This window comes from Pan troglodytes, chromosome 1, assembly GCF_028858775.2.
Source record: "Pan troglodytes isolate AG18354 chromosome 1, NHGRI_mPanTro3-v2.0_pri, whole genome shotgun sequence".
NCBI lineage: Eukaryota > Metazoa > Chordata > Mammalia > Primates > Hominidae > Pan > Pan troglodytes.
The window spans coordinates 167607299-167633050 of record NC_072398.2 but is presented as its reverse complement, the minus strand read 5'-3'; the positions used below and the strand labels follow the sequence as shown (position 1 = coordinate 167633050).

General features: G+C 41.7%; 1 protein-coding gene and 1 pseudogene across 1 annotated transcript in view; one reads left to right on the top strand and one right to left on the bottom strand.

Annotated features, from left to right (window-relative positions):
• Positions 1-2660: 2660 nt before the first annotated feature.
• LOC469341 (dnaJ homolog subfamily C member 7-like) lies at positions 2661-3932 on the bottom strand (annotated as a pseudogene).
• Positions 3933-10476: 6544 nt separating this feature from the next.
• The window catches only part of ALG6 (ALG6 alpha-1,3-glucosyltransferase), a 69274-nt gene continuing 53998 nt past the window's right edge, over positions 10477-25752 (top strand). The window contains exons 1-2 of the mRNA XM_016919768.3: positions 10477-10598; positions 13676-13964. Coding sequence (XP_016775257.2) covers positions 13883-13964 — 82 coding nt within the window. The 5' untranslated portion in view covers positions 10477-10598; positions 13676-13882. The remainder of the gene's footprint in view (positions 10599-13675; positions 13965-25752) is intronic.

The following is a 25752-nucleotide window of genomic DNA, read 5'->3' as shown; positions in this document are numbered from 1 at the left end:
TCTGAGGCTGGAGTGCAGTGGTGGGGTGATCTTGGCTCGCTGACATCTCTGCTTCCCAGGTTCAAGCGATTCTCATACCTCAGCCTCCCGAGTAGCTGGGATTATAGGTGCACGCCACCACACCCGGCTATTTTTTTGTATTTTTAATAGAGATGGGGTTTCACCATGTTGGCCAGGCTGATCTCTAACTCCTGGCCTCAAGTGATCCGCCTACCTCGGCCTCCCAAAGGGCTGAGATTCCAGGTGTCAGCTTACTGTGCCCGGCCTACTTTTAATTTCCTTTCTTCCTCTCTCCCTCCTTCATTCCCTCCCTCCCTTCCTTCTTTTTTCCTTTCTTCCTTCCAGTAATTCTATAAAATAAATCCTGAATGTATATCAATATTTAACTTCTAGGCTGGGCGTGGTGGCTCAAGCCTGTAATCCCAGCACTTTAGGAGGCCAAGGCAGGCAGATTGCTTGAGGTCAGGAGTTTGAGACCAGCCTGGCCAACGTGGTGAAACCCCGTTTCTACTGAAAATACAAAAAAATTAGCCGAGGGTAGTGGTGTGTGCCTGTAGTCCCACCTACTCGGGAGGCTGAGGCGGGAGAATCGCTGTGAACCTGGGAGGCAGAGGCTGCAGTGAGCTGAGATACGCCACTGCACTCCAGCCTGGGTGACAGAGCAAGATTCTGTCTCAAAAAAAAAAAGAAAAACAAAGAAATATTTAACCTTATCTTTCACGTTTAACTCATTTTTCCCATGCCAAGAATCATGGTCTCAAAACACCAGGCATGATAGAATTTGAATAGCATATATATCTTCATTTTCTTTATCCCACTTTACACATAAAGTAGTCTCAGAATAACAATTCCAACCCTAATACACACAATATGATTACTAACAATTATTTAATTATTTTAACAGATTTTTTTTTTCCCTTAAGGTATATCAAACTAGGAATTAACCATCAAATTACTGTGTTTTTTCCTTTTCGTTTCTTTGAGACAGGATCTTACTGTGTCGTCTAGGCTGGAGTGCAGTTGCACAGTCATGGCTCACCTCATCCTCAACCTCCTGGGCTTCATGTGATCCTCCCACCTCAGCCTCCCAAGTAGCTGGGACCACAGGTGTGTGCCACCACACCCAGAAAATTTTTTAAATTTTTTTGTAGAGATGGGATCTCCCTATGTTGTCCAGGCTGGTCTTGAACTGCTGGGCTCAAGTGATCCTCGTGCCTGTGCCTCCCAAAGTGCTGGGATAGCAGGCATGAGCCACTGCACCTAGGCCCTACTGTGTTTTTTCTGTTTATTCTTCTTCTTTTTTTTTAATGGAGTCTCGTTATGTTGCCCAGGCTGGCCTCAAACTCCTGGGCTGAAGTGATCCTTCTGCCTTACAGCCTCCCAAGTAACTGGGATTACAGCTGGGCCATTATGCTGGCTAAATTATATGTTTTAAAGTCACTTGGAACAGTCTCTTTGTGTAGCTGAGCCATCAGCTGGATATATAGTTAAGTTATTTTATTTCACTTTATTTTTGAATTTTAGGAATTTATTTTTTCCATTTTAATTTTGCTTTATCATTAATTTAATCAGCAAATTTCATATTCTGACTTCCTTTAAATAGCCCTAAAAATGAATAAAAGTTAGCTAAGATCTATGTTCAGATACTTATCTGCTGTATCTCTTAGGGAAATTGTGCAGTGTCTCACACCAGCATTTCCAAAAGTGTGTTTCACGGACCATTCTTCAGGGCGAGAAGTGGGAGGTGGGGTGGGTGTGAAGATAGGAGTCTATAGTCACATGAGTCTAAAAATCCTATATTCTCTTGGAGAATCATGATGTACATAACATATAAAAGGCTTTGAAAGCCAGGTGCAGTGGCATGTGCTTATACTCCTAGCTTCTTGGGAGGCTGAGGCAGGAGGATTACCTTAAGCCAGGATTTTGAGGGCAGCCTGGCAACATAGTGAGACCCTGCCTTAAAAAACAGGCACCAAGAAGATCTGAAGTAAGGAAGCTTTCTTCCTTAGATTTGTGTAACCTAGTGTTTTAAAATTTATTTGTCTGGGCCGGGTGTGATGGCTCACGCCTGTAATCCCAGCACTTTGGGAGGCCAAGGCAAGTGGATCACCTGAGGTCAGGAGTTCGAGACCAGCCTAGCCAACATGGTGAAACCTCATCTCTACTAAAAATAGAAAAATTAGCTAGGTATGGTGGTGGGCGCCTGTAATCCCAGCTACTGAGGAGGCTAAGGCAAGAGTATTGCTTGAACCCAGGAGGCGGAGGTTGCAGTAAGCTGAGATTGCGCCACTACACTCCAGCCTGGATGATAGAGTGAAACTCTGTCTCAAAAAATAAATAAATAAATAAAATTTATTTGTCTGTATGAAGAGACTGTCCTCACACCTTTTTTTCTCTTCTTTTTTTTTCTGTTTTAATAAAGTTAAAGAGTAAAATAAAAATTCACAAGCTGCTTCCTTGTCCATCTGCCTACCTCCACCCCCTAATTGCAGTCTTTGACACTGGTTCGTTATCCGTCACCCCATTCACACAGACACTGGATGTCCAACTGAGAAAACAGAACTGCTGTAAGTACACGGAGACATGATGTGAATTGCATCCACATTCAAGATTAAACTGAGTGACTCTGCATTTTCTGGGTTCTAGGTGGTTGCCCTTCATTAGGCAAACAGAAAAAAATTCCCTGGACCAGACGCTTCAAAGCTGAAGCCCCAAGACCACTGAAGAATGCCTTGAAGATACTATTTGCATCAAAATCACCCATATTCATGCCCTCCTTGTCCAGGTCCTGTCCACTGTCCTAGCGAGTCTTTTTCTTGGGATCAGAGAAGATGGTAAAGGCCTCTCCAATTTCCTTGAACTTTCCCTCCTCCTTCTGAACCTCAGCACTGCCTCCACTGTGCCAATCTGGATGGTGCATCAAGGCCCATTTGTGATAAGCTTTCTTGGTCTCGTCCTCAGAGGCATTATTGTCCACTCCCAGAATCTTGTAGTAATCTTTCTTCTTACTCTTCTTCAGTTTCAGCTGTGCATTTTTTAGGAGCTGTTTTTGTTCTTTTGTTTTCTCTGTCTGATACACTTTTTCATAATTGTGCACTGCTTCTTCATACTGTTTGGTGTTCATGTAACACTGAGCTCTTCTCAAGCAGGCTTTTAAATAGGTGTCATTGAGCTTCACTGTATTTGTGCAGTCTTGTATTGCATTATCTAGTTTCCTAAGCTTAGAATTAACCATAACCCAATTATAGTAGAGTTTAGCTTAGTTTTTATATTGTTGGGGTTTATCCCCAGGGGTCATGTGTACAGTTCGTATGCTAGCTTGTAATTTCCTTCCTTAAATGCTTTATTTCTGTCTTCTTTCTTTGCTTTGAGTGCTTTGGGATTTCTGCAAGCAACGCAGGCCCTCTCATGGAGCCATCCTAAGAGCCTATACAAAAACTGAACTGACTTGTCAATACAATCTTCATAATAAAGGCAAAGACCTTATACATACAGAGGATCTGCATTGGTGGACTCCATTTGTAAAATGTCACTGGCCACAGATTGTGCTTCTGGATAATGACCCAGCATTACTAAATATTCTGCTTTGAGGATTTTGAAGCAATGGCAGGCAAGGGGCAAGTGCTCGGGCACAGTCCATGCAGAGAACAACCTTCCTAATATCATGCTTCTCAAAATCTGTTTTTGCTAACTTCTCATATTCCATTATTGAATTGGCATTCTTGAACTCCTGTTATTCCTGAGCATTTTTATGATCCAGTTCTAGGGCTCTCTGGAAACTAACATGTGGCCATGGCATTCTCTAGAGAGAGGGGGCACTTGCCCCCTCCTAGATGTCCCTGAACAAAACTGTCATTCAATCTCAATGACTGGTGTGCATCTCCAAGAGCTTCCTGGAACCTTCCAAGCATAATCGATGTGGCTGCTTGATTACTGTAGTAGCTAGCATTTTTAGGACATATGCCTATGGCTTTTGTATAATAATTATAAGCTTCGTTGTAGTATTTCTTGGCATAATATACATTTCCTTGTTCCTTGAAAGACTCTCCTTCCCATGGTGTACAGTTAGACTTCTAGCTTCCCTAGAAGTGAAGTTCTGATGGGCAGCCACCAAGTCTATCTTGTCTGGTTTCTATTAGCACATGGCTCTGCATCTGGCATAGACAGAGCAGATGCTCAGAAAACATTTGACGAATAAATGATATTGAGTAAAGGAAGCGTTACTTACTATGGTAGCCTTTAGAGAGAGATTTTGTTGGCCTGGCGTGATAGCTCATGCCTATAATCCTAGCACTTTGGGAGGCCGAGGTGGGCAGATCACCTGAGGTCAGGAGTTTGAGACCAACCTGGCCAACATGGTGAAACCCCATCTCTACTAAAAAGACAAAAATTAGCCAACTGTGGTGGCACATGACTGTAATCCCAGCTACTCGGGAGGCTGAGGCAGGAGAATTGCTTGAACATGGGAGATGGAGGTTGCAGTAAGTCGAGATCGTGCCTCTGCGCTCCAGTCTAGGCAACAGAATGAGATTCTGTCTCAAAAAAAAAAAAAAAAAAAGAGAGAGAGAACATTTGGGCATCAGAGACACCAGAACAGCAGTCTGCAACTAGGGAGCCTAGAACCTTCCTGTTTTTTGTGTGTGACAATAGTTATTATCTCACTGAATGAGAGTTCTGTAGAACATGCTTTGGGGAAATGTCACTCTCAAGTTTTCTTATATGTCAGAAGGGGATAATAACACCTGTCCTACCATTGTCTCAGAGTTACTGTGAAGATCAAGTGAGCTGGATATGAAAGACTTTGGCTAATGCCTATACTGAAACATGACAATGTAAGTTTAACTCTAACATTCTGCTACTCAGGTGAACTTATGCCCTACATGGGGCAAGAGTATAACGAGACTTGGAGGTTACAGAATAATGGAAAATGAGTCATTTTGACCCATAAAAGGGTCAATTAAGGAAGAGGTACTGATAAGAAAATAGATTCTATTTAAAAGAATAGTTATGATAAGGTGAATGGCTTTCAGTTAAAATCAGAGAAGATCTGAAACTTATATAGAAAAGGGCTTGTTTTCTTACTGAGTGGAAGTGATCTAGGAAAGGGACTAGAAACTATTATAAAAGTATGATTTGTGTGAGGAAGTTTGCCTAGCTGATTAAATATTGACAGTACCTTCAATAAAGTATATAATAGTTTGTTAAGGTTGCTGTAACAAAATAGCACAGGCTGCGTGGCTTAAACAACAGAAATTTATTTTCTCAGGGTTCTGGAGGCTTGAAGTCAGAGATCAAAGTGTCTGCAGGGTTGATTTCTTTTGAGGCCTCTCTCCTTGTCTTGCAGATGGCCCTATTCTCCTGTCTTCACATGGTCTTTCTTCTGTGTGCATGCATATCTGTGTTCAAATTTCCATTCTTGCAAGGATCCAGGCATGTTGGGCTAGGGCCCATCCTAATGTCCTCACTTAATCTTAATTACCTCTTTAAAATCCCTATTTCCAAATATAGTCACATTCTAAGGCACTGGGGATTAGGACTTCAACATATGAATTTTGAGGGCTACAATTCAGGCCAAAACAAGTTATATGCAATTTGTACCATGAGATTATCTTTACTCTACATACATGAAATGGCCACCAGAGGTTGCTCCTTTTGCAAAAGACATGGCAGAAAGACAAGTAAGTAAGGGGATTTGAACTCTGATTTTTTGGCTGGTGACAAATAAAATTGTTAGTTGGGCTCTTGCCCATTTCTAGTTTCATCCCAACTTTTCTGTAGTGGATTACAGATGGCCGGAAATTCTTTCCTACCTTCCTACTGAGAGGCAGAATCTATTTCCACTCTCCTTGTATCATGGCTAGGTTGCTGTGTGACTTGTAATGCTGGGGTGTAAGAGATCTGCAACTTTTGCCTTTGCCGCTTGGAATGCTCTCTCTGGGAAGTGAGCTGCCGTGTAAAAAGTTTGCGAAACTTTCTGAAGAGAGAAGCCCTGTGGAGAGAGGGCTGAAGCCGTTCACGGATGTTTCAGCCTGAGCTGATCTCCCAGCTGAATGCAGCCTCATGAGTGACCTCAGACAATCCCAGTGGAACAGATGAACCACCTACCTGAACCCTGCCTAGATTCTTGATCCATAGAAACATGAGCAAATAAAATCATTGCTATATAAGCCGCTAAATTTTGGAGTAATTTGTTACACAGCAGTAGATAATTGAAGCCATCCCCTATTAGTCAAACTGACTTTAGAGATTAATAGTATTCATTTCATATTCTTTCCCATCTGCCTTTAAAATGCACCAACTTTTTTTTTTCTTTTTTTTTTCCCAATGGAGTCTCGCTCTGTCGCCCAGGCTGGAGTGCAGTGGTGCGATCTCGGCTCACTGCAAGCTCCGCCTCCCGGGTTCACACCATTCTCCTGCCTCAGCCTCTCGAGTAGCTGAGACTACAGGCACCCACCACCACGCCCGGCTAATTTTTTTTGTATTTTTAGAAGCAATGGGGTTTCACCGTGTCTCCTGACCTTGTGATCTGCCTGCCTCGGCCTCCCAAAGTGCTGGGATTGCAGCCATGAGCCAGCGGGCCTGGGCAACAACAACTTTTTTTTTTTTTTTTTGAGACGGAGTTTTTGAGACACAGCTTTGCTGTGTTGCCCAAGCTGGAGTGCAGTGGCGCGATCTCGGTTCACTGCAAGCTCCTCCTCCCGGGTTCACGCCATTCTCCTGCCTCAGCCTCCCGAGTAGTTGGGACTACAGGCGCCCACCACCATGCCCGGCTAATTTTTTTTTTTTGTATTTTTAGTACAGACAGGGTTTCACTGTGTTAACCGGGATGGTCTCGATCTCCTGACCTCGTGATCCACCCGCCTTGGCCTCCCAAAGTGCTGGGATTACAGACGTGAGCCATTGCACCCAGCCAACAACTTTTAAGACGGATTATGCATTAGTGTAATTTGATTTCAGATAATTTTTTTTTATTTTTTTGAGACAGGGTTGTGCTCTGTCACTCAGGCTAGAGTGCATTGGTGCAATCATGGTTCACTGCAGCCTCAACCTCCCTGGGCTCAAGTGATCCTCCCATCTCAACCTCCTGAGTAGCTGGGACTATATAAGCACACCACCACACCTGGCTAATTTTTATATACTTTTTGTAGAGACAGGGTTTCGCCATGTTGCTCAGTCTGGTCTTCAACTCCTGGGCTCAAAGGATCTGCCTGCCTCAGCCTCCCAAAGTGCTGGGATTACAGCTGTGAGATACTGTGTCTGGTCGTGGTTTCAGAGAAAATTTTCAGATAAGAACAGTAGGCTTCTGGTGGGGATGTAAATATATATATGTATGGGCTGCTATATGGTAGGAGGAAGAAGACACTTCAAAGAAAGGCTATGAAAAAGTGAGCACATGTTAAAGACAAATGATAATAGCTATTATTTATTGATTGCATACTATATGCCAGGCAGTATATTCAAGTTTTATATGCATGATTTCATTTTACTCTCATTAAAATTCAAAGAAGATGACATTATTATTAATTCTTTTTTTTTTGTAGGTGAAGTAATTATGCCAGAGACATTAGGAGACTTTACCAAGTTCACACAGCTAGAAAGTAGAAGAACTAAGTAAGATTTAAATCCAAACCTGTTTGTTTTCAGAGTTAGAGACTAGTTCTTAATCACCTTTCTACACTGCCTCTAAACTTGATCTGCTCTACAATTTTGCTATGGCTTATCCTTTTTGCTTATAGTAAATGCTAACATTCAAAATGCATTTTCTGAACATCTGTTATGTAAAGGCACTGGATATTCACATGTGAAAGATGATACCTATTGAAGATAAAGAGCAGGAGAAGGTATATAGATGGCAGTGGTGAGACAATTCAGCTATGAGTTAGTGACTGTGACGTCTCTTCCGCTATTTATTCATGAACATTTTGAGCATTAACTTTTTGTTAAATACTGGGCCAGAAGCTGTTGGGTTGAGAACCAGGAAGGAGAGATTGATACCAACTTCCATCACTTTAAGATGTATACTTTTTACATATTAATATTTCTGAAATTATATGTTTTACAGTAATTACTAGCTTAAATGGTAGCATTGTTTTCTTCCTCAGTGGTACATAAAATAATGGTGCTTTTTACAAGTGGTGGAACTTTAGATTCAATAAAGTATGATTTTTGGTCTGCCAAACATGGTTCTTGTTCACCAGATGCTTAATATTTATGATCCTGCAATGTAATGGATTTCTCCCTACATTTGTAACCATGTAACATCCTTCACCAATGTGGCTTTCTAATTTGGCCTGAGATAATGCATTTATTCAAGTATGGTTGTTTATTTTCTCTCTATACTGTCTCCATCATTGTTCAGCAAATGAAACACTTTCATCTCTCTATCTTCACCCCAACTTCTTTCCTGGGCTCTGATTCATAACTGACACCTGAGTATTACAACTTTCTTGTCTTTATGTTACCGTGAACTCAATACAATGCACCATCTTTCCCTCCAAGCCAGATTATTCTCCAGGCTTCCCAAGATCTATCACTTCTTGGGAACTGTAATGCACACTTGAAACCTTGGGAGCCATCCTTGATTCTTCCCTCTCCTTTGTTTCACTTGTACATATCTAGTATGCTATTAAGACCTGTACACGAGGCCAGGTGCAGCAGCTCACGCCTGTAATCCCAGCACTTTGGGAGGCCGAGGCAGGCAGATCACCTGAGGTCAGGAGTTCGAGACTAGCCTGACCAACACAGAGAAACCCTATGTCTACTAAACATACAAAATTAGCCAGGTGTGGTGGTGCATGCCTGTAATCCCAGCTACTCGGGAGGCTGAGGCAGGAGAATCGCTTGAACCCGGGAGGTGGAGGTTGTGGTGAGCCAAGATCGCGCCATCGCTCCCCAGCCTGGGCAACAAGAGAAGAAGAGCGAAACTGCGTCTCAGAAAAAAAAAAAAAAAAAAGACCTGTACATGTTTCTTCTTGCATTGATCTCTCCCTTTGCAGTTCCACTATTGCCATCTCAGTCCAAGCCCTTGTCTAATCATGCATGGACTGCTATAGTCTCCCTCTGATTCATCTGATCCATTTTCACCACTTTAAGTTTTCTCTAACACTGTAACTGTACTGTATACTTGACTCCCTGCTAAAAGTCATTTAATAGCCCCTTACTGATCACTGGATACATTCCAGACACCATAGCCTGGTATTCAAGGCTCTCTACAATTACCAGTCCTTTCCAGCTTCATCACCCACCACCTAAACTAGAGGAAATGTTCTACACTTTTCAGCTGCCACAATATTTGGCTTGAACCATTTCCTTTGTCTAGATTCTTACTCTCATTCTCTGGGCTTATCCAGCCAGGCTTTCCTTCAAAGCTCAGCTGACTCCTCCAGGAAAAGCATTTCCTGATGGTTTGCAGTTTACAGTGAACCCTCTTCTCCTAACTCCTACAGTGCTTAGTGCATATGTAAGTAATGTAACATTTAGTATGTGTTTCCTTCTATAGCTTTTTATCCTTTTAGGCATAAAAATGTCTTTCCAATGAGAATTAAATGCCTTGAGGGCAGGGACCTGCCATATTTCTCCATATTCCCAGTGCTGATGGTCTTTTAGATATAATCATATTTTAGACCTGGAAGTTCACCTAGCCCTACTGATTCCTTTCACAGTTGAAGAAACTGAGGCCCAGAGAGAAGTTATTCAGACTCAGTAGAAAGCCATAGTCCTAGCCAAATATTTGCTAACACTTACAAATTATAGGGGTTGGCTTACGTAGAATGGCAAGATTCAGAAGTGGGGAATGAGGGCACTCTCTGAACAAAGGAAGGCAAGTAAAAATCATCACAGCCGTCCATGCGTGATTGGACAGAAGCCTAGACTGAGATGGAAATAGTGGAACTGGAAAGGAAGGGATCAATGCAAAAGGAAAAGTGTGCAGGTCTTACTAACTTACTAGATAGGTATTTTTGGCAAGTTTGGGACCAGGTGATTCAAGCTGCCCGCTGGGGCACGTGTAGTGGCTACTCGAGGGCAGGGCTGTCCTTTTGCACAACGCACAGGCTCTCACAAATGGTTGGATGTTCAATGTTTCTTACTTTAGGGGGCTGCCCAGTCTTCTTCTTCGCAGGCATGTGGCTGGAAGAAAGTGAAGCAGGTTGGCTTTCTGGCTCCTCGAGGGCACAGGCCCAGAGGAAGCCCTACTGCCCGGTGGTGAGGACCGGCCAAGGCTCTCTGCTCAGTGCAGCAAGCCAGGGCCCGCCCCTGACAGGAATCCGTTGGCTAAGCAGCCGCTCCGGCCTTGGCCACGATCCCAGGAAAGAAGAGCAAGGGGCTTTCCATCTGCCCCTAGCCTAACCCGGGGCTGGGAACCTCTCGGGTTCCATCGGCTCTTGCCCCGCCTCCTAAGCCGGCCGCCTCCTGTCCAGGCCAGGTTGCCCGCCCCTCCCCTCACGCTCGACGGGCTCGCTCCCGCACCGGGCGCGCGGGTGGTGCGCGGGCACACGGAGGCGGAAGGCCAGAGGGGCAGTCCGCCGCGGGGGCGAGCGCGCATGCGCCTTCCTGGGACCCACGGCAGGCGCGAATCCCAGCGGCCGGCGGGCGGCGGGGTAAGAGCATGGGATCCCGGGGGTTCCGGACCCCAGGCCAGTGTGGGGAGGTGCCGGGGGCTTGGACGCGCCACGAGGCGGCGCAGAGCTGGCGACCCGTCTCCCAGCTCCGCTCCACTCCCAGGGACGCGACACGAGGCCTCCCCAGCCCTTCCTGCAGGGTCGCTTGTGGGTCGGGTGAGGGGACGCGGTGATAGTGGTGGCACTTGCAGGCTGGGGCGGTCCTGGCACCCTTGTCCTTGCGGTTCTGAGGGCCTGGCCCTCAAGAGGAGGGGCGGAGAAACGCGAGAAGAGATCCCTTTCGCCCCATATACACGCCCGGGATAGCTGCACTCCCCGGTGTTGTGTCCACTGCGGTGGAAGGACCTTTCAGACTAAAAGGAGCAAAGTCGGCTCTGGGATGGGGACGGCGGGCTTGGCATTTGTCGAGATGCACCGTCAGGGCAAAGGAGGACGAAAAGCGCATCTACTGCCTGCCTAGCAACTTCGTGGCCAGTGGATGGGTTAGAAAATTACTGTTTTCTGATTTACAGGTGGAAAAAGTCGCAAATAACCCTTTTTCTGGTTTAAGCAGAAGAGAGTCGTTAAAAGCCTCGCATAATATCTTTAACCACACAGGGCTCAGTAAAATTAGGGTACCTCCCCGCTTCGTACACACAGACGCACACAGCTCCATTCAGCAAATACTTCTTGGGTACCTGCCTTCTGCTAACACTGTTCTACAAGTGGGGAACAGAGAGCAACGACTAAGACAGGAGGATCCCTGCTCACAGGGAGCCTTTAGTCAACACATCCAAGTAATTTCCTTTTACACTTTTTTTTTTTTAATTGAGACAGAGTCTTGCTCTGTCGCCCAGGCTGGAGTGCAGTGGCACGATCTCGGCTCACTGCAACCTCTGCCTCCCGGGTTCGAGCGATTTTCCTGCCTCAGCCTCACGAGTAGCTGGGATTACAGGAACGCACCACCACGCCCAGCTAATTTTTGTATTTTTAGTAGAGATGGGGTTTCACCATGTTGACCAGGCTGGTCTCGAACTCCTGACCTCAGGTGATCCACCTGCCTCGGCCTCCCAAAGTGCTGGGATTACAGGGGTGAACCACTGCGCCCAGCCCCTTTTATGCTTTTTAAATTGGAATATACCATATAGAAAAATACTGTACGCAAATTATAAGTTGTAACTTGTTAATTTATCCTAAAGTCAACACATTTCCTAACCACTACTCAAATCAAGAAGCAAGATTCACAGCATTTCAGAACACCTCTGGGCACCCCTCCCAACCACCATCCCTTCTTTCCTCCCCAAAGGTAACCTCTTTCCTGATTTTTAACACCATAGATTAGTTTTGCCTATTTATGAACCTTTCATGGAACCATATGATATGTATTCTTTGGTGTCCAGCATTTATACTGAAAATTATGTGTGTGAGATTGCACCATGTCATGTGAAAATACAAATCCTGTTAGTGAAAAGAATTAGGAAGCAAATTGAAGGTAATGATACAAACAGTAAGGGGAGGAAGCTTTAGTAGGATAGTCAGGGATGATCTTTCTGAGGGGATGATTTGAGATTTGGCATCAATGACAAAAGATTAGCCATTCCAATCAGTTCTGGAGTTATCCCGTGATGTTTTTATTTTAAATAAGAAAATAATTAGGGCCGGGTGCAGTGGCTCACGCCTGTGATCCCAGCACTTTGGGAGACCAAGGCGGGTGGATCACCTGAGGTCAGGAGTTCAAGATCAGCCTGGCCAATCTGGTGAAACCCGTCTCTACTAACAATACAAAAATTAGCCAGGCGTGGTGGTGGGTGCCTGTAATCCCAACTACCTGGGAGGCTGAGGGAAGAGAATCGCTTGAACCCAGGAGGCAGAGGTTGCGGTGAGCCGATATTGTGCCATTGTACTCCAGCCTGGGCAACAAGAGCAAAACTCCATCTCAAAAAAAAGAAAAAAAAACAAATAACATAAAATAATTTTAGATCATTAGGTGGAATGTACCAATTTTGCCCTAAATTTTTTAGTTGATTTATTATATTTTCTGAATATATTTAAAGTGTATCCTGTGGTTAAAATGGTCCAACATTTTTCAAAGAGAAGAGGAAAATGTCAATTTTGTCGGTTTGCTTTTTATTTTTTTTTGTTTGAGATGGAGTTTCGCTCTTGTTGCCCAGGCTGGAGTGCAATGGTGCGATCTGGGCTCACTGCAACCTTCACCTCCTGGGTTGAAGCGATTCTCCTGCCTCAGCCTTCCAAATAGCTGGGATCACAGGCGAGCGCCACCATACCTGGCTAATTTTGTATTTTTAGTAGAGATGGGGTTTCACCATGTTGGTCAGGCTGGTCTTGAACTCCTGACCTCAGGTGATCTGCCCACCTCGGCTTCCCAAAGTGCTGGGATTACAGGCGTGAGCCACCGCAATCGGCATCAATTTGCTTCTTACTTTAAAACCCCAACCTAAGGAAAACTGTAAAAAAAAAAAAAAAGTAAGTGGTTAATTGAGTTTTACTGCTTTTGTATTTTTTTCTCACGATTTGGGGTTATTCTTAATGATTCTTAAAAAGGCTCATTTCTCTAAGATGGAAAGTTGGTGTGGTTAATGCAAGTATATTTTGGAAGAAAAGTAAAAACCAAACTAGATAAATTGTTTATTGGAAGACTTTCCCAAACTAAATACAAAGACAAAATTCCTCTTTCTCGCTGTACCAAAGATAAATCATGCCTTTGTCTACGGTTGTGGTTTTATATTTACCTGTAGGTGAACGTGTTCTAAATAGAATTGACTGTGTCATTATCTACATATGTGTTGTTTTTCTTTTCTCAGAAATATTCCCTTGTGAGAGTAAATCTTTACTATATCTTTAGATGTATTGAGTCCCATTTAATAGGGAGATCCACCTTTTGATGTATATTCCCAACTAAAGGACTAGGGAATAAGGAACTTAAAATACCACCTTCCTTCACATTCCTTCCCACTACCCCTCCCCTCGAATTCTCTATCCTTCTACTTGGTTTACTGGGTTCATTGTTGTAGGTACTGTACTCAGCTGAATCTTGATATCTTTTTTTTTCCCCTTAGGATACTTCTACATAGACATAATCAAGTTTTGACTATTTGGAAACCAAGCATCATTAAAATTCTCTCAAACTCCTAATTGCGAAGAATTGATAACATTTCAAGAAGTGATAACATTTCTCTGAACAAGAAAAGAAGTGATTGACCACGTTTTAAAAGTACTCTGGCACTGGTGCTGTGTTTTCTTCCCCTCCCTAAATTTGAAGAACTATGGAGAAATGGTACTTGATGACAGTAGTGGTTTTAATAGGACTAACAGTACGATGGACAGTGTCTCTTAATTCTTATTCAGGTAATACATTTTTACTGGTTAAAAAAAAAACGAAATTTTCCTTTGAATAGGTGTTTGTTTGGGGAAAAGTTTGCCATTTTCTGACCAGTACAGAGAAGAATTTCAGGCCTTTTTGATATGGTTGAGAAAATACATTTAAATGTCCAGTTCTAATAGAAAGAATATGGATAACAGCTAAATAGAAGCATGCGCTTTGTGATGTGAGAAAGCAAAAATGTGTTCTAACAGGTAAGATGACAAATTGAGAAATGATTCTGTATTAAACATTGAAGAGGAAAATGAGCTAGCACTTCAAGGGAGGGGTGGAGTCTGTTTAGGGTAGAGAAGCATATTACTGGATTAAAGGGAAGCGATCAGTGAACAAGAATAAAATTGGGAATGAGAGAGGGGGAATTGATGGAGTATGGTCCTGGTGTGTTGGATTGGCTTAAATGTAACTCTGCAGGTACCTATTTAGCACGTCTCATGTTCCCGGCACTGTGCTAGCTTCTAAAAATACAAGATGAATAGCCAATACTCAGAGGGCCCACATTTTATTTTATTTTATTTTATTTTATTTTATTTTTTTGATACGGAGCCTCGCTGTGTCGCCCAGGCTGGAGTTCAGTGGCGCAATCTTGGCTCACTGTAACCTCTGCCTCCCGGGTTCAAGCAATTCTTCTACCTCAACCTTCCGAGTAGCTGGGATTACAGATGCACGTGACCATGCCCAGCTAATTTTTGCATTTTTAGTAGAGACGGGGTTTCACCATGCTGGCCAGGCTGGTGTCGAACTCCTGACCTCGTGATCCACTTGCCTCGGCCTCCCAAAGTGCTGGGATTACAGGCGTGAGCCACCGCACCCAGCCAGAGGGCCCACATTTTAATAGTTAAATGGTCACAACAGAGGGTGATAATTATAATGTAGGAGTATGTGTGAGGTACAGAGTTAATAGAGAGGTAAATGATCAAGATGCATTAGAGAAAACTTCAGGAAAGATGTTTGCATTCAAGATTTGAAGGATGAGTCAGAATTTTCTAGGCAAATGAAGTGGAGAAGGTATTATAGAGTGCAGGAACTTGTGCAACAGACATGGTGTCACAGAGCATGGTTATTATAAGTATTGTATTTGAGTTGCATGAAACATAGGAACAAAAAGGATGAGGAGAGAGTGACCAGAGAGTAGGTTATACAATTAGCTGGGCAAATTATTTAGTTGTAGAAAAATAACTTATGTTAGTGAAAAAGGGTCATAGGAAAAAGAGATAGGTAAAGAGAAAAATGAGACAATAATATTAATAGTTGTAAGAGCTATGATGTATACACAGACACATATATATACACAGACACACATTTACTCTCTACTTACACATTTACTATATACGAAGATACATATATGGAAATTTATATATATGTGTGTCTATATAGTAAATGTGTATATACACAGACACACATATATAGGTATTTTATGCATACCTATATATGTGTGTGTCTGTATATAGTAAATGTATATATACACAGACATATATATGGATATACACAGACACACATATATATAAATATCTGTATATATGTGTGTATATAGTAAATGTGTATGTAGAGAATAAATGTGTATGTGTCTGTGTATATCGTAGCTTTTTTTTGAGAAAAAAAAAGCGCTGTCACCCAGGCTGGAGTGCAGTGGCGCAATCTTGGCTCACTGTAACCTCCGCCTCCCAGTTTCAAGCGATTCTCCTGCCTCAGCCTCCTAAGTAGCTGGGATTACAGGTGCATGCCATCATGCCCAGCTAATTTTTGTATTTTTAGTAGAGACGAGGTTTCACCATGTTGGTCAGGCTGGTCTTGAACTCCTGACCTCGTGATCTGCCTGCCTCGGCCTCCTGAAGTGCTGGGATTACAGGCATGAGCCACCGTGCCTGGCCTGTAGCTCTTACATATAGATGTATACACACACACATACATATATGTTTTGTAAGTCTTTTTTTTTTGGAGACAGGGTTTCACTTTCATCGTCCAGGCTAAAGTGCAGTGGCACAATGTTGGCTCATGGCAGCCTCCGCCTCCTTGGTGCAGTGATTCTGCTGCCTCAGCCTACCGAGTAGCTGGAAATACAGGCGTGCACCATGACGCCTGGCTAATTTTTGTATTTTTTGTAGACACAGGGTCTCACCATGTTGCCCAGGCTGGTCTTGAACTCCTGAGCTCAAGTGATCTGCCTGCCCCAGCCTCCCAAAGTGCTGGGATTACAGGTGTGAGCCACCATGTCCAGCCAATATTTTAACCAGACTATAGTTTCTCTTTTCTCTTAAAACATTTTTTTTCGGGGGGAGGCTAATGTGGGTGGATTGCCTGAGCTCAGGAGTTCAAGACCAGCCTGAGCAACATGGCAAAACCCCGTCTCTATTAAAAATACAAAAATTAGCCGGGCGCACACCTGTAATCCCAGCTGCTGGGGAGGCTGAGGCACGAGAATTGCTTAAGCCCAGGAGATGGAGGTTGCAGTGAGCTGAGATCATCCCATTACACTTTAGCCTGGGCGACAGAGCAAGACTCTGCCTCAAAAAAAAACAAAACAACACACTTTTTTGGGCTATTTTTATTTTTCAATTTAATTTAATTTACATTTTTTTTTTTTTTTTTTTTTTGAGACAGGGTCTCCCCCTGTTGCCCAGGCTGGAGTGCAGTGGCATGATCTTGGCTCACTGCAGCCTTGACCTCTTGGGACTACAGGCATGTGGCTAATTGTCTGGCTAATTGTTTTGATTTTTAGTAAAGATGAGGTCTCACTGTGTTGCTTAGGCTGGTCTTGAACTCCTGGGCTCGAGCAATACTCCTGCCTCAGCCTCCCAAAGTACTGGGATTATAGGTGTGAGCCACTGCGCCCAATTTTTTCAAATACTCTGGCTTAATATAGTTTCTCTTTATTCAGCATGAATTTAAAGGATTTATAGAAAGAACTTGTAAGAACTACTATATTTTGAGTATGAGTATTTTCTTTAGTATTTACCACAACCACTGAAGACAGGTAATATCTTCGATTTACAAATGGAAAATGAGACAACCAATAAATGACAACTGGGATTCAAATATAGTTGTATTTAATTCCACAATCAGTGCTCTTATGACTGTGCTCTGTGGCTTCTGAATGAGTTCGAGGAATATGGAGGAAGTAAAATCACTTAAATGTAGCAGTTGACTTGGGCTCAAATCTTAGCTCTTTCACCTGTTAGTTGCCTGATCTTGGGGAACTTATTTAATCTCCTTGAGCCTCTTCTATCAAGTGGGGTATTAATACATACTTTAAGAGGGTTATTGGCCGGGCCGTGGCTCACGCCTGTAATCCCAGCACTTTGGGAGGCCGAAGTGGGCTGATCACATGAGGTCAGGAGTTCGAGACCAGCCTGGCCAACATAGTGAAACCCCGTCTCTACTAAAAATACAAAAATTAGCCGGGTGTGGTGGCAGGTGCCTGTAGTCCCAGCTATTCCGGAGGATGAGGCACGAGAATTGCTTGAACCCGGAAGGCAGAGGTTGCAGTGAGCCGAGATCACGCCACTGCACCCCACCCTGGGTGACAGAGCAAGACTCTGTCTCCAAAAAAAAAAAAAAAAAAAAAAGGATTCTTGTGAGGATTGAGATAATATGTATAAATTATGTTTGCTTTTTTAATAGTGCAGGGCTATAACTAGCACATTTATAGTTCATAACTCATCTTATTTGATCCTCACATCAGATCATTTAACCCTAAAATGTCTGCTATGCAGGAAAAATAGGTCTTGCTGGTGATTAAGTCTTTAGGCCTGGTCTTTAGGGTGACCAAGAATAATAAATGGTATCTTCCCTAGAGAAGTTTACAGTCTAGTGGATAAGGTGGACATGTAAATATATACTACATAAAAATGTAGGCTGAGCACAGTGGCTCATGCTTGTAATTCTAGCACTTTGGGAGGCTGAGGCAGGGGGATCACTTGAGGTCAGGAGTTCCAGACCAGCCTAGCCAACGTGGTGAAACCCCCTTTACAAAAAGAAAAATTAGGCATGGTGGCGCATGCCTGTAGTCCTAGCTACTCGGGCCTCTGAGGTGGGAGGATTGCTTGAACCCGGGAGGCGGAGGTTGCAGTGAGCCAGAGATGGTGCCACTGCACTTCAGCCTGGGTGACAGAGGGAGACTCCATTAAAAAAAAAAATGTAGTGTGGTATAGGCAAATACTTTGTTTCTTTTCTTTTTTTTTTTTTTCTCCCTAGACTGAATCGTGCTCTGTTGCCCAGGCTGGAGGGCAATGGTGCAATCTCGGCTCACTACAATATCCGTCTCCTGGGTTCAAGCAATTCTCCTGCCTCAGCTTCCCGAGTAGCTGGGATTTACAGGCATGTGCCACCACCCCCGGCATTTTTTTTTTTTTTTTTCAGTAGAGACAGGATTTCCCCATGTTTGCCAGCCTGGTCTCAAACTCCTGACCTTAGGTGATCCGCCCTCCTTGGCCTCCCAAAGTGCTGGGATTACAGGCATGAGCCACCACGCCTGGCCCATTTCTTTTACTTCCTTAAAATGCCTTTGTCAGGTTTGATATCAAGGTTAAGCTAGCCTCATAAAATGAATTAGGGAGTATTCTCTCTTCTTGTAAAATCTGGAATAGTATGTAAGCTTGAAATTGTTTGTTCCTTAGATACTTGGTAGAACTTGATAGTAAAGGTATTTGGGCCTGGAATTTTCTTCGTAGGGAAAATGTTTAGTGATTTAATTTGTTTATTGGTTATAGGACCATTTAGGCTCTCTCTTTTTTCTCGAATTATTTTTGTAATTTATATTTTTCTAGAAATGTTTCCATTTCACCTAAGTTTTAAAATGTATTGACATAAAATTATTCATAATGTTTTCTTACCTTTTACATTTTCTGCTGTATCAATGATTATAGTTCCTTTTTTATTTCTTATATAGTTAGTGGTGTTTCATTTTTTAAAACAATCAGTCTTATTAGGGGTTTATTAATTTTATTAGTACAGTCATGCATTGTTTAATGATGGGGATTCATTCTGAGAAATGCGTCAATTGGCAGTTTAGTCATTGTTCAACCATTGTAGAGTGACTTACACCAACTCAGATTGTACAGCCTACTACACCCAGGCTGTACATTATAGCCTATTGCTCCTAGGCTACAAACCTATACAACATGTTACTGTACTGAATACTGTAGGCAGTTGTAGCACATGGTAAGTATTTGTGTATTTAAACATATCTAAACATAGATAAGGTGCAGTTAAAATACAGTATGATTATCTTATGGGACCATCATTGTTTATACAGTTCGTTGTTGACTGAGATGTCATTATTGTGGTACATGGCCGTATTTTTCAAATAACTAATCTGAGCTTTGCCCATTCTCTCAGTGATATCCTTGGGGTTGTTCTTTTTTAAATTTACTAAATTGGATGCTTTAGCTCTTAAGTTTCAGTCTCTGTAACACTATCATTTAAGCTATACATTTTCTTTAGAGTACCATCCCACAAGTAATATTTTCTAATTTCTAATGTGACATCTACTTTGACCCATGAGTTATTTAGAATTATGTTTAAAATTTTTTAAATATTTAGGCTTTAAAAATTATCTTTTTGATATTTTAAATTTAAGTAGATGGTAGAAAGAGAATCTTTCTGTGTACTACTAATTCTTTGAAAAGCATTGAAACTTGACCTAGTATGTAATCAGTTTTTGTAAATGTTCTGTGTGTGCTTGAAAAGAATGTGTAATCTCTAGTTTAATATTCTGCATATATTCAATAACCCAATATTATTGTTTTGATACAATTGTTTTTTATATTCTTACTGATATTTTACCAATTGATCTACCAGTTATTAAGAGAGCTGTAGTTTCTCTTTGTAGTTTTGTCAACTTGTATGTATATATTTTGTATCTATATTACTAGGTGATTTAGAATTGTTTTTCTTTTTTCTTTTATTTTTTGAGATGGAATCTCACTCTGTTGCCCAGGCTGGACGGCACAATCTCAGCTTACTGCAACCTCTGCCTCCCGGGTTCAAGGGATTCTCCTGCCTCAGCCTCCCTAGTGGCTGGGATTACAGGCGTGCGCTGCCACACCCAGCTAATTTTTGCATTTTTAGTAGAGACGGGGTTTCACCATGTTGGCCAGGCTGGTCTTGAACTCCTGATCTCAGGTGATCCACCACCTCGGCCTCCCAAAGTCGTGGTATTAACAAGGTAGAATTTTTTTGTGTGTGACCTGAATTTCATATCACTGTTGCTTCCCTGTTTGTTTACAGTAATGCTTTTTTGTTAAAGTTTGTTTCCTCTAAAATTAATATAGCCATAATAGTTTTCTTTAGTTTGATTTTTGCTTGTTACATCTTTTTCTGTCCTTTTATTCTTTACTGTATGTTTAGATATGTCTAAGCAATTTCCTTCCTCAATTGCTGTTTCCCTTCTCTATTGGTTTGAAAGCTATACTTTTATTTTCTTCTTTCAGGACTTATCTGGAAATTTTCAGTTGCATATTTAACTTAACAAAGCCTAAAGTTAATATTTATATCCTCTTGAACAATGCAAAGACTTTAGAATGTTTTAATTCTGGTTACAGATCCTCACTTCCCAAGTTAAAATGTTACTGTCTAGGATTTTGTTTATTCCATGATTTTTAATCCTATAAATTAGGCATTAATGACTTGTTTTGTACAGTTAATATTGGTTTATTATTTATTATTTATTTATTTTTAGAGATGGGATCTCACTCTATTGCCCAAGCTCAAGTACAGTGGCATGACCATAGTTCATTGCAGCCTTGACTTCCTGGGCTCAGAGGATCCTCCTGCTCCAGCCTCCCCAGTAGCTGGAACTACAGGTGCTTGCCACCACACCCAGCTAAATATATGTTTTTTTATTTTTAGTAGACATAAGGTCCTGCTGTGTTGCCCAAGCTGGGCTCAAACTCCTGGGCTCAAGGGGGATCCTCCCACCTTGGCCTCCTGAAGTGCTGGGATGACAGGTGTGAGCCACTGTGCCCTGCATATTTATTTAGTTTTACCCTTGTGTTTAGCATTTTCTGTTCACCCTTCTTACATATTGTATCTTTCTTTGAGATCATTTTTTTTCTTCCTGAAGTACACCTTTGGGAGTTTTTTTTGGTGAGAGTCTGTTGGTGGCAAACCCAGTTTTTGTCTGAAAATGCCTTTATTTGGCTTTCAGTCTTAAAGTTTTGCTGGGTATGGAATTGTTTTGATGGTTGTTTTCTCTTAGTATTTTGAAAATACCATTGTCTTTTAATTTGTGTTGATGTTTGGACATCGGCTGTCATTTTAACTGTTATTCTTTTGTAGGTAATTTGCCTTTCCTTTCTTGCTGCAGTTTCACTATGATATATCTTAGTGAATATTAAAACATTTGTCATCCTAGGATTTTCTGTGATTTCTGTCTCTAAGGAATGGTATTTTCTGTCTGTTCTAGAAACTTTTCAGCTACTGTGTCTTCTTATTTTTCTTCCTTTTAGAACTCTGATTAGATATATGTTGGATCTTTGGTTAGGAATTCCACAGATAGTATAGGCCATTCACTATGTGCCAAGGGCTGGTGATGCTGCAGAGAATAAAATAGACAATAATCTCTTCCCCTCATTGACTTTATAGTTCTCAGTTATCTCTTCAAATATTGTATCTTCCTCATTTTTATTCTTGTACAACTCTTGTTAGATGTATGTTGGGTCTTTTCATTCTGTCTTCTGTGTTTCATAATCTCTTGTATTTTCCATCTCGGGGTTTCTTCACAGTGCTTCCTTTATAATCATCAAATTTGGTTTCCTGTTCATTACTTTTTAGCTGTGCTTAATTTGTTTTTGTTTTTTTTTAACTCCCCATTGAATGTTAAGGTTTCAGTTATTATATTTTTTATTTCCAGAAGTTCTCTTTGGTTCCTTTTTAGATCTTGATCATTTCTGATAGTCTCTTGTTCCTTCAGCATACTTTCAAGGTCTTCTTTTGTATTGTTAAGCAGTTGAACCATGCTTATTTTATGTTCCTTATCTAAAAAGTCTCGTATCTGCATTCTGATTTCATAGTTTTTTGTTTCTCCTGACCCTTGCTCATGGTATTTTGTTTCTTCATGAGCTTAGGGATTTTTAATAAAATTGTGAGTTTATGTAATTTGGAACTTTTATCTGTGGGAATTCTTTGAGGCTTGAGTTTCCTGTGCATTTTTCCACATGGGGTTTATGTTGCTTCCTGGTAGGCACCTGGGGCACTATTAACAAAAATCAAACTAAATTAGCAACTTAAAGTTTCTTTGGGTCATGTACTTGGTGTGAATTCAGGCCCCAACCAGGGCAAATGCAGGCATATGGTTAGGAGTTTTCATAGGACTCTTTTTCGTTTTTCCTGTACTACCAGGAGCCAAGGCCGAGATGAGTACTATCTTCACTATCTCCCTAAAGGCATTGTATTTTAAATTGTAGTAGAGGGTTCTCTGACCTTGAATTCCTACCTGTTCAGGTCCCAGGCTTTGCCTCCTTACTGACTGCATAGGGCTCCTGGTAGCCAGGCTATTGACCACCAGAGATCATTGGATATCCTCAAGGCAAAGGCTTACCTCTCTGAATCTACACTTTGCTGTTGTTTCTGGGGCCTCTAAGGAATTCTTACATGTTACTGCTAGTTCAGCCATATATTAAAATTATATATTTATAAAAGTAGGATACGTAATACTATATTATTAATTATATAAAAACAAATATAAATCATACATTATATATAAAACATTATATATAAAACATTATATACATTATTTATTCAATGTTAACTAGGATTTTTACTGGAGATGTTTTTGGACCCTTTGTCTGGCATATTGCTGGAAACTGAAGTGCCATCTATATTTTTAAAAGCTCCATAAATTATTCTAGTGTTTATAGAGGGTTAATAGACATGATGGTTGAAGCCAGGGGTTGAGGGGCAAAAGCAACAGGTTTAAGAGTTGCTTTTGCCCCTCAACAAAAGCAACTTTTGTGCAAGAAGAAATCAGATTTAACCACTAATCATCTCCAGAGAGAAGAGAGAATGATTAAAGGAGACTGAGAAGAAACTGTGTAGTAGGCTTAGCATCTGGAGAGTTTGTTTTTCTAGAAGCCAAGAAACCAGACAACTTTACAAAATGAGGACCGGCCAACAGTGTCCAGCTATAGACATGTCAAAAAGGATGAAAATTTAAAATAGACAAGGGATCTATAGGAGGCCATGTGAACCTCCTGGTTGCCAGACTGTAATGAACTGAGGACTGAATGGTAGTTATCAAATGGACATAGCAACTTTCAGGAAGTTTGTTCATGAATGGAAGAAAGGAAATAGTTTGGTGGCTGAAGTGGGGGAAGAAGGGCTGAGGAAACGTCCAGTTAGAAGTTGTTATATAAAATATGTAACTTATAATATTACTTTTAGTCCATAATTGGTCCATTGGAAAGTCATCCCCTTTTCTGAATTTGGTACTAATTCATGGTGATTATTTAGTTTGCAATCTTTTTTCCAGTTTTCCTTTTGTCTCCTAATTGTGACACATATATTATTTTCTCGTTTATTTTAAGGTGAAGTTGAAAAGAACTAAAATCAGAGTATAGGATAAAACACTACAAATTTTTAAATGATACTATTTCAGTATTGCTGGTATATATAATCAAATGCTTAATGGGAATTCAGGAGGGGACAATTCATCCAATACTTCTCTATTCCTGTGACTTACATATATTACTTAACCTGACATTTCTTTCATGAACTGAATTTACTCAATTACTTTTCTCATCTGGAAAAGAAAACAGGACTCCAGCTACTTATTTTAAACCCTGCTCTTAAATTGTCCCTAGGAAAATCAACAGAATCAGATTCCTTTTGGGTTACTATATAAGAAAAATATTGTTATTGCACATTAGTAGATTATTTGAAGGCATCTTGTAGATGGCTATGATATATTTTTGTCATTTTTCAGATAAGGAAAGTAAATATGCTAAACATTAAGAAAAATGGTGGCTGGGCCCAGTGGCTCACACCTGTAATCCCAGCACTTTGAGAGGCCGAGGCAGGTGGATCGCTTGAGCCCAAAAGTTTGAGTCCAGCCTGGGCAATACGGGGAAACCTTGTCTTTATAAAAAATATAAAAATTGGCCAGGCGCGGTGGCTCACGCCTGTAATCCCAGCACTTTGGGAGGCCGAGGCAGGCGGATCACGAGGTCAGGAGATCAAGACCATCCTGGCTAACACGGTGAAACCCCGTCTCTACTAAAAATACAAAAAATTAGCTGTGCGTGGTGGCGGGCGCCTGTAGTCCCAGCTACTAGGGAGGCTGAGGCAGGAGAATGGCATGAACCCAGGAGGCGGAGCTTGCAGTGAGCTGAGATCTCACCACTGCACTCCAGCCTGGGCGACAGAGCAAGACCGTCTCAAAAGACAAAAACAAATACAAAAACAAAAACAAAACCCCAAAATTAGGTGGGCATGGTGGCGCATGCCTGTAGTCCCAGCTACTGATAGTGGGGGCTGAGGGGGGATCCCTTGAGCCCAGAAGGTCAAGGCCGCAGTGAGCCGTGATCACACCACTGGACTCCAGCCTGGGTGACAGAACAATACCCTGTTTAAAAGAAGAGAAAAGAAGGAAGGGAGGGGAGGGGAGAGGATTCCATTATAGAACTCAACTCCATCATAAAGAATATAACATTTTTAGCATTCATATGTGAGGGACTTATGTGTCATTGGAGGTTGGGAGAATTAATGAATAACATCTGTGATTCTGCTGAGATATTGTTCCTTCTGTTGATTAAAATACTATTTTTGGTATCCTAATTTGTATTGTTTTGTTTTTAAGAAGTGAGTTTTCACTATGTTGCCCAAGCTGCAGTAGAGTGACTATTTACAGGATGTGATCATCAGGCACTGTAACCTTGGGCTCCTGGCCTCAAGTGGTCCTCCCACCTAGCCTCCCAATAGAAATGCATCATTTTTATGTATTGTAAAATATCTCAGCTTGTACCACTGCTCCCAGCTCATAATTTCTTTTTTTGTTGTTTTTTAAAAGTTTTTTGCTTTTAATTTTTATGGGTACATAGTAGATGTACATATTCATGGGTCACATAAGATTTTTTTTAAAAAAATTTTATTTATATTTTTATTATTTTAAATTTTTGTTTTATTATTATTTTTTGAAATGGTGTCTTGCTGTGTCACCCAGAGTGGAGTGCAGTGGTGCCATCTCGACTTACTGCAACCTCTGCCTCCCCGGTTCAAGCAATTCTTCTGTCTCAGCCTCCCAGGTAGCTGGGACTACAAGCATGAGCCACCACGCCCAGCTAATTTTTTGTATTTTTAGTATAGATGGGGTTTTACCATGTTGACCAGACTGGTCTCGAACTCCTGACTTCAAGTGATCTGCCTGCCTCAGCACCCAGCTGATTATTTATTATTTATTATTTTTTTGAGACAAGAGCCTCGCTCTGTCACCCAGGCTGGAGTGCAGTGGTACGGCCTTGGCTCATTGCAACTCTGCCTCCCGAGTTCAAGCAGTTCTCCTGCCTCAGCCTCCTGAGTAGCTAGGATTATAGGCACGTGCCACCATGCCTGGCTAAGTTTTGTTTTTTTTGTTTTTTTTTTGTTTTTTTTTGAGACGGAGTCTGGCTCTGTCGCCCAGGCTGGAGTGCAGTAGCGCGATCTCGGCTCACTGCAAGCTCTGCCTCCCGGGTTCACGCCATTCTCCTGCCTCAGCCTCCCGAGTAGCTGCGACTACAGGTGCCTGCCACCACGCCCAGCTCATTTTTTTGTATTTTTATTAGA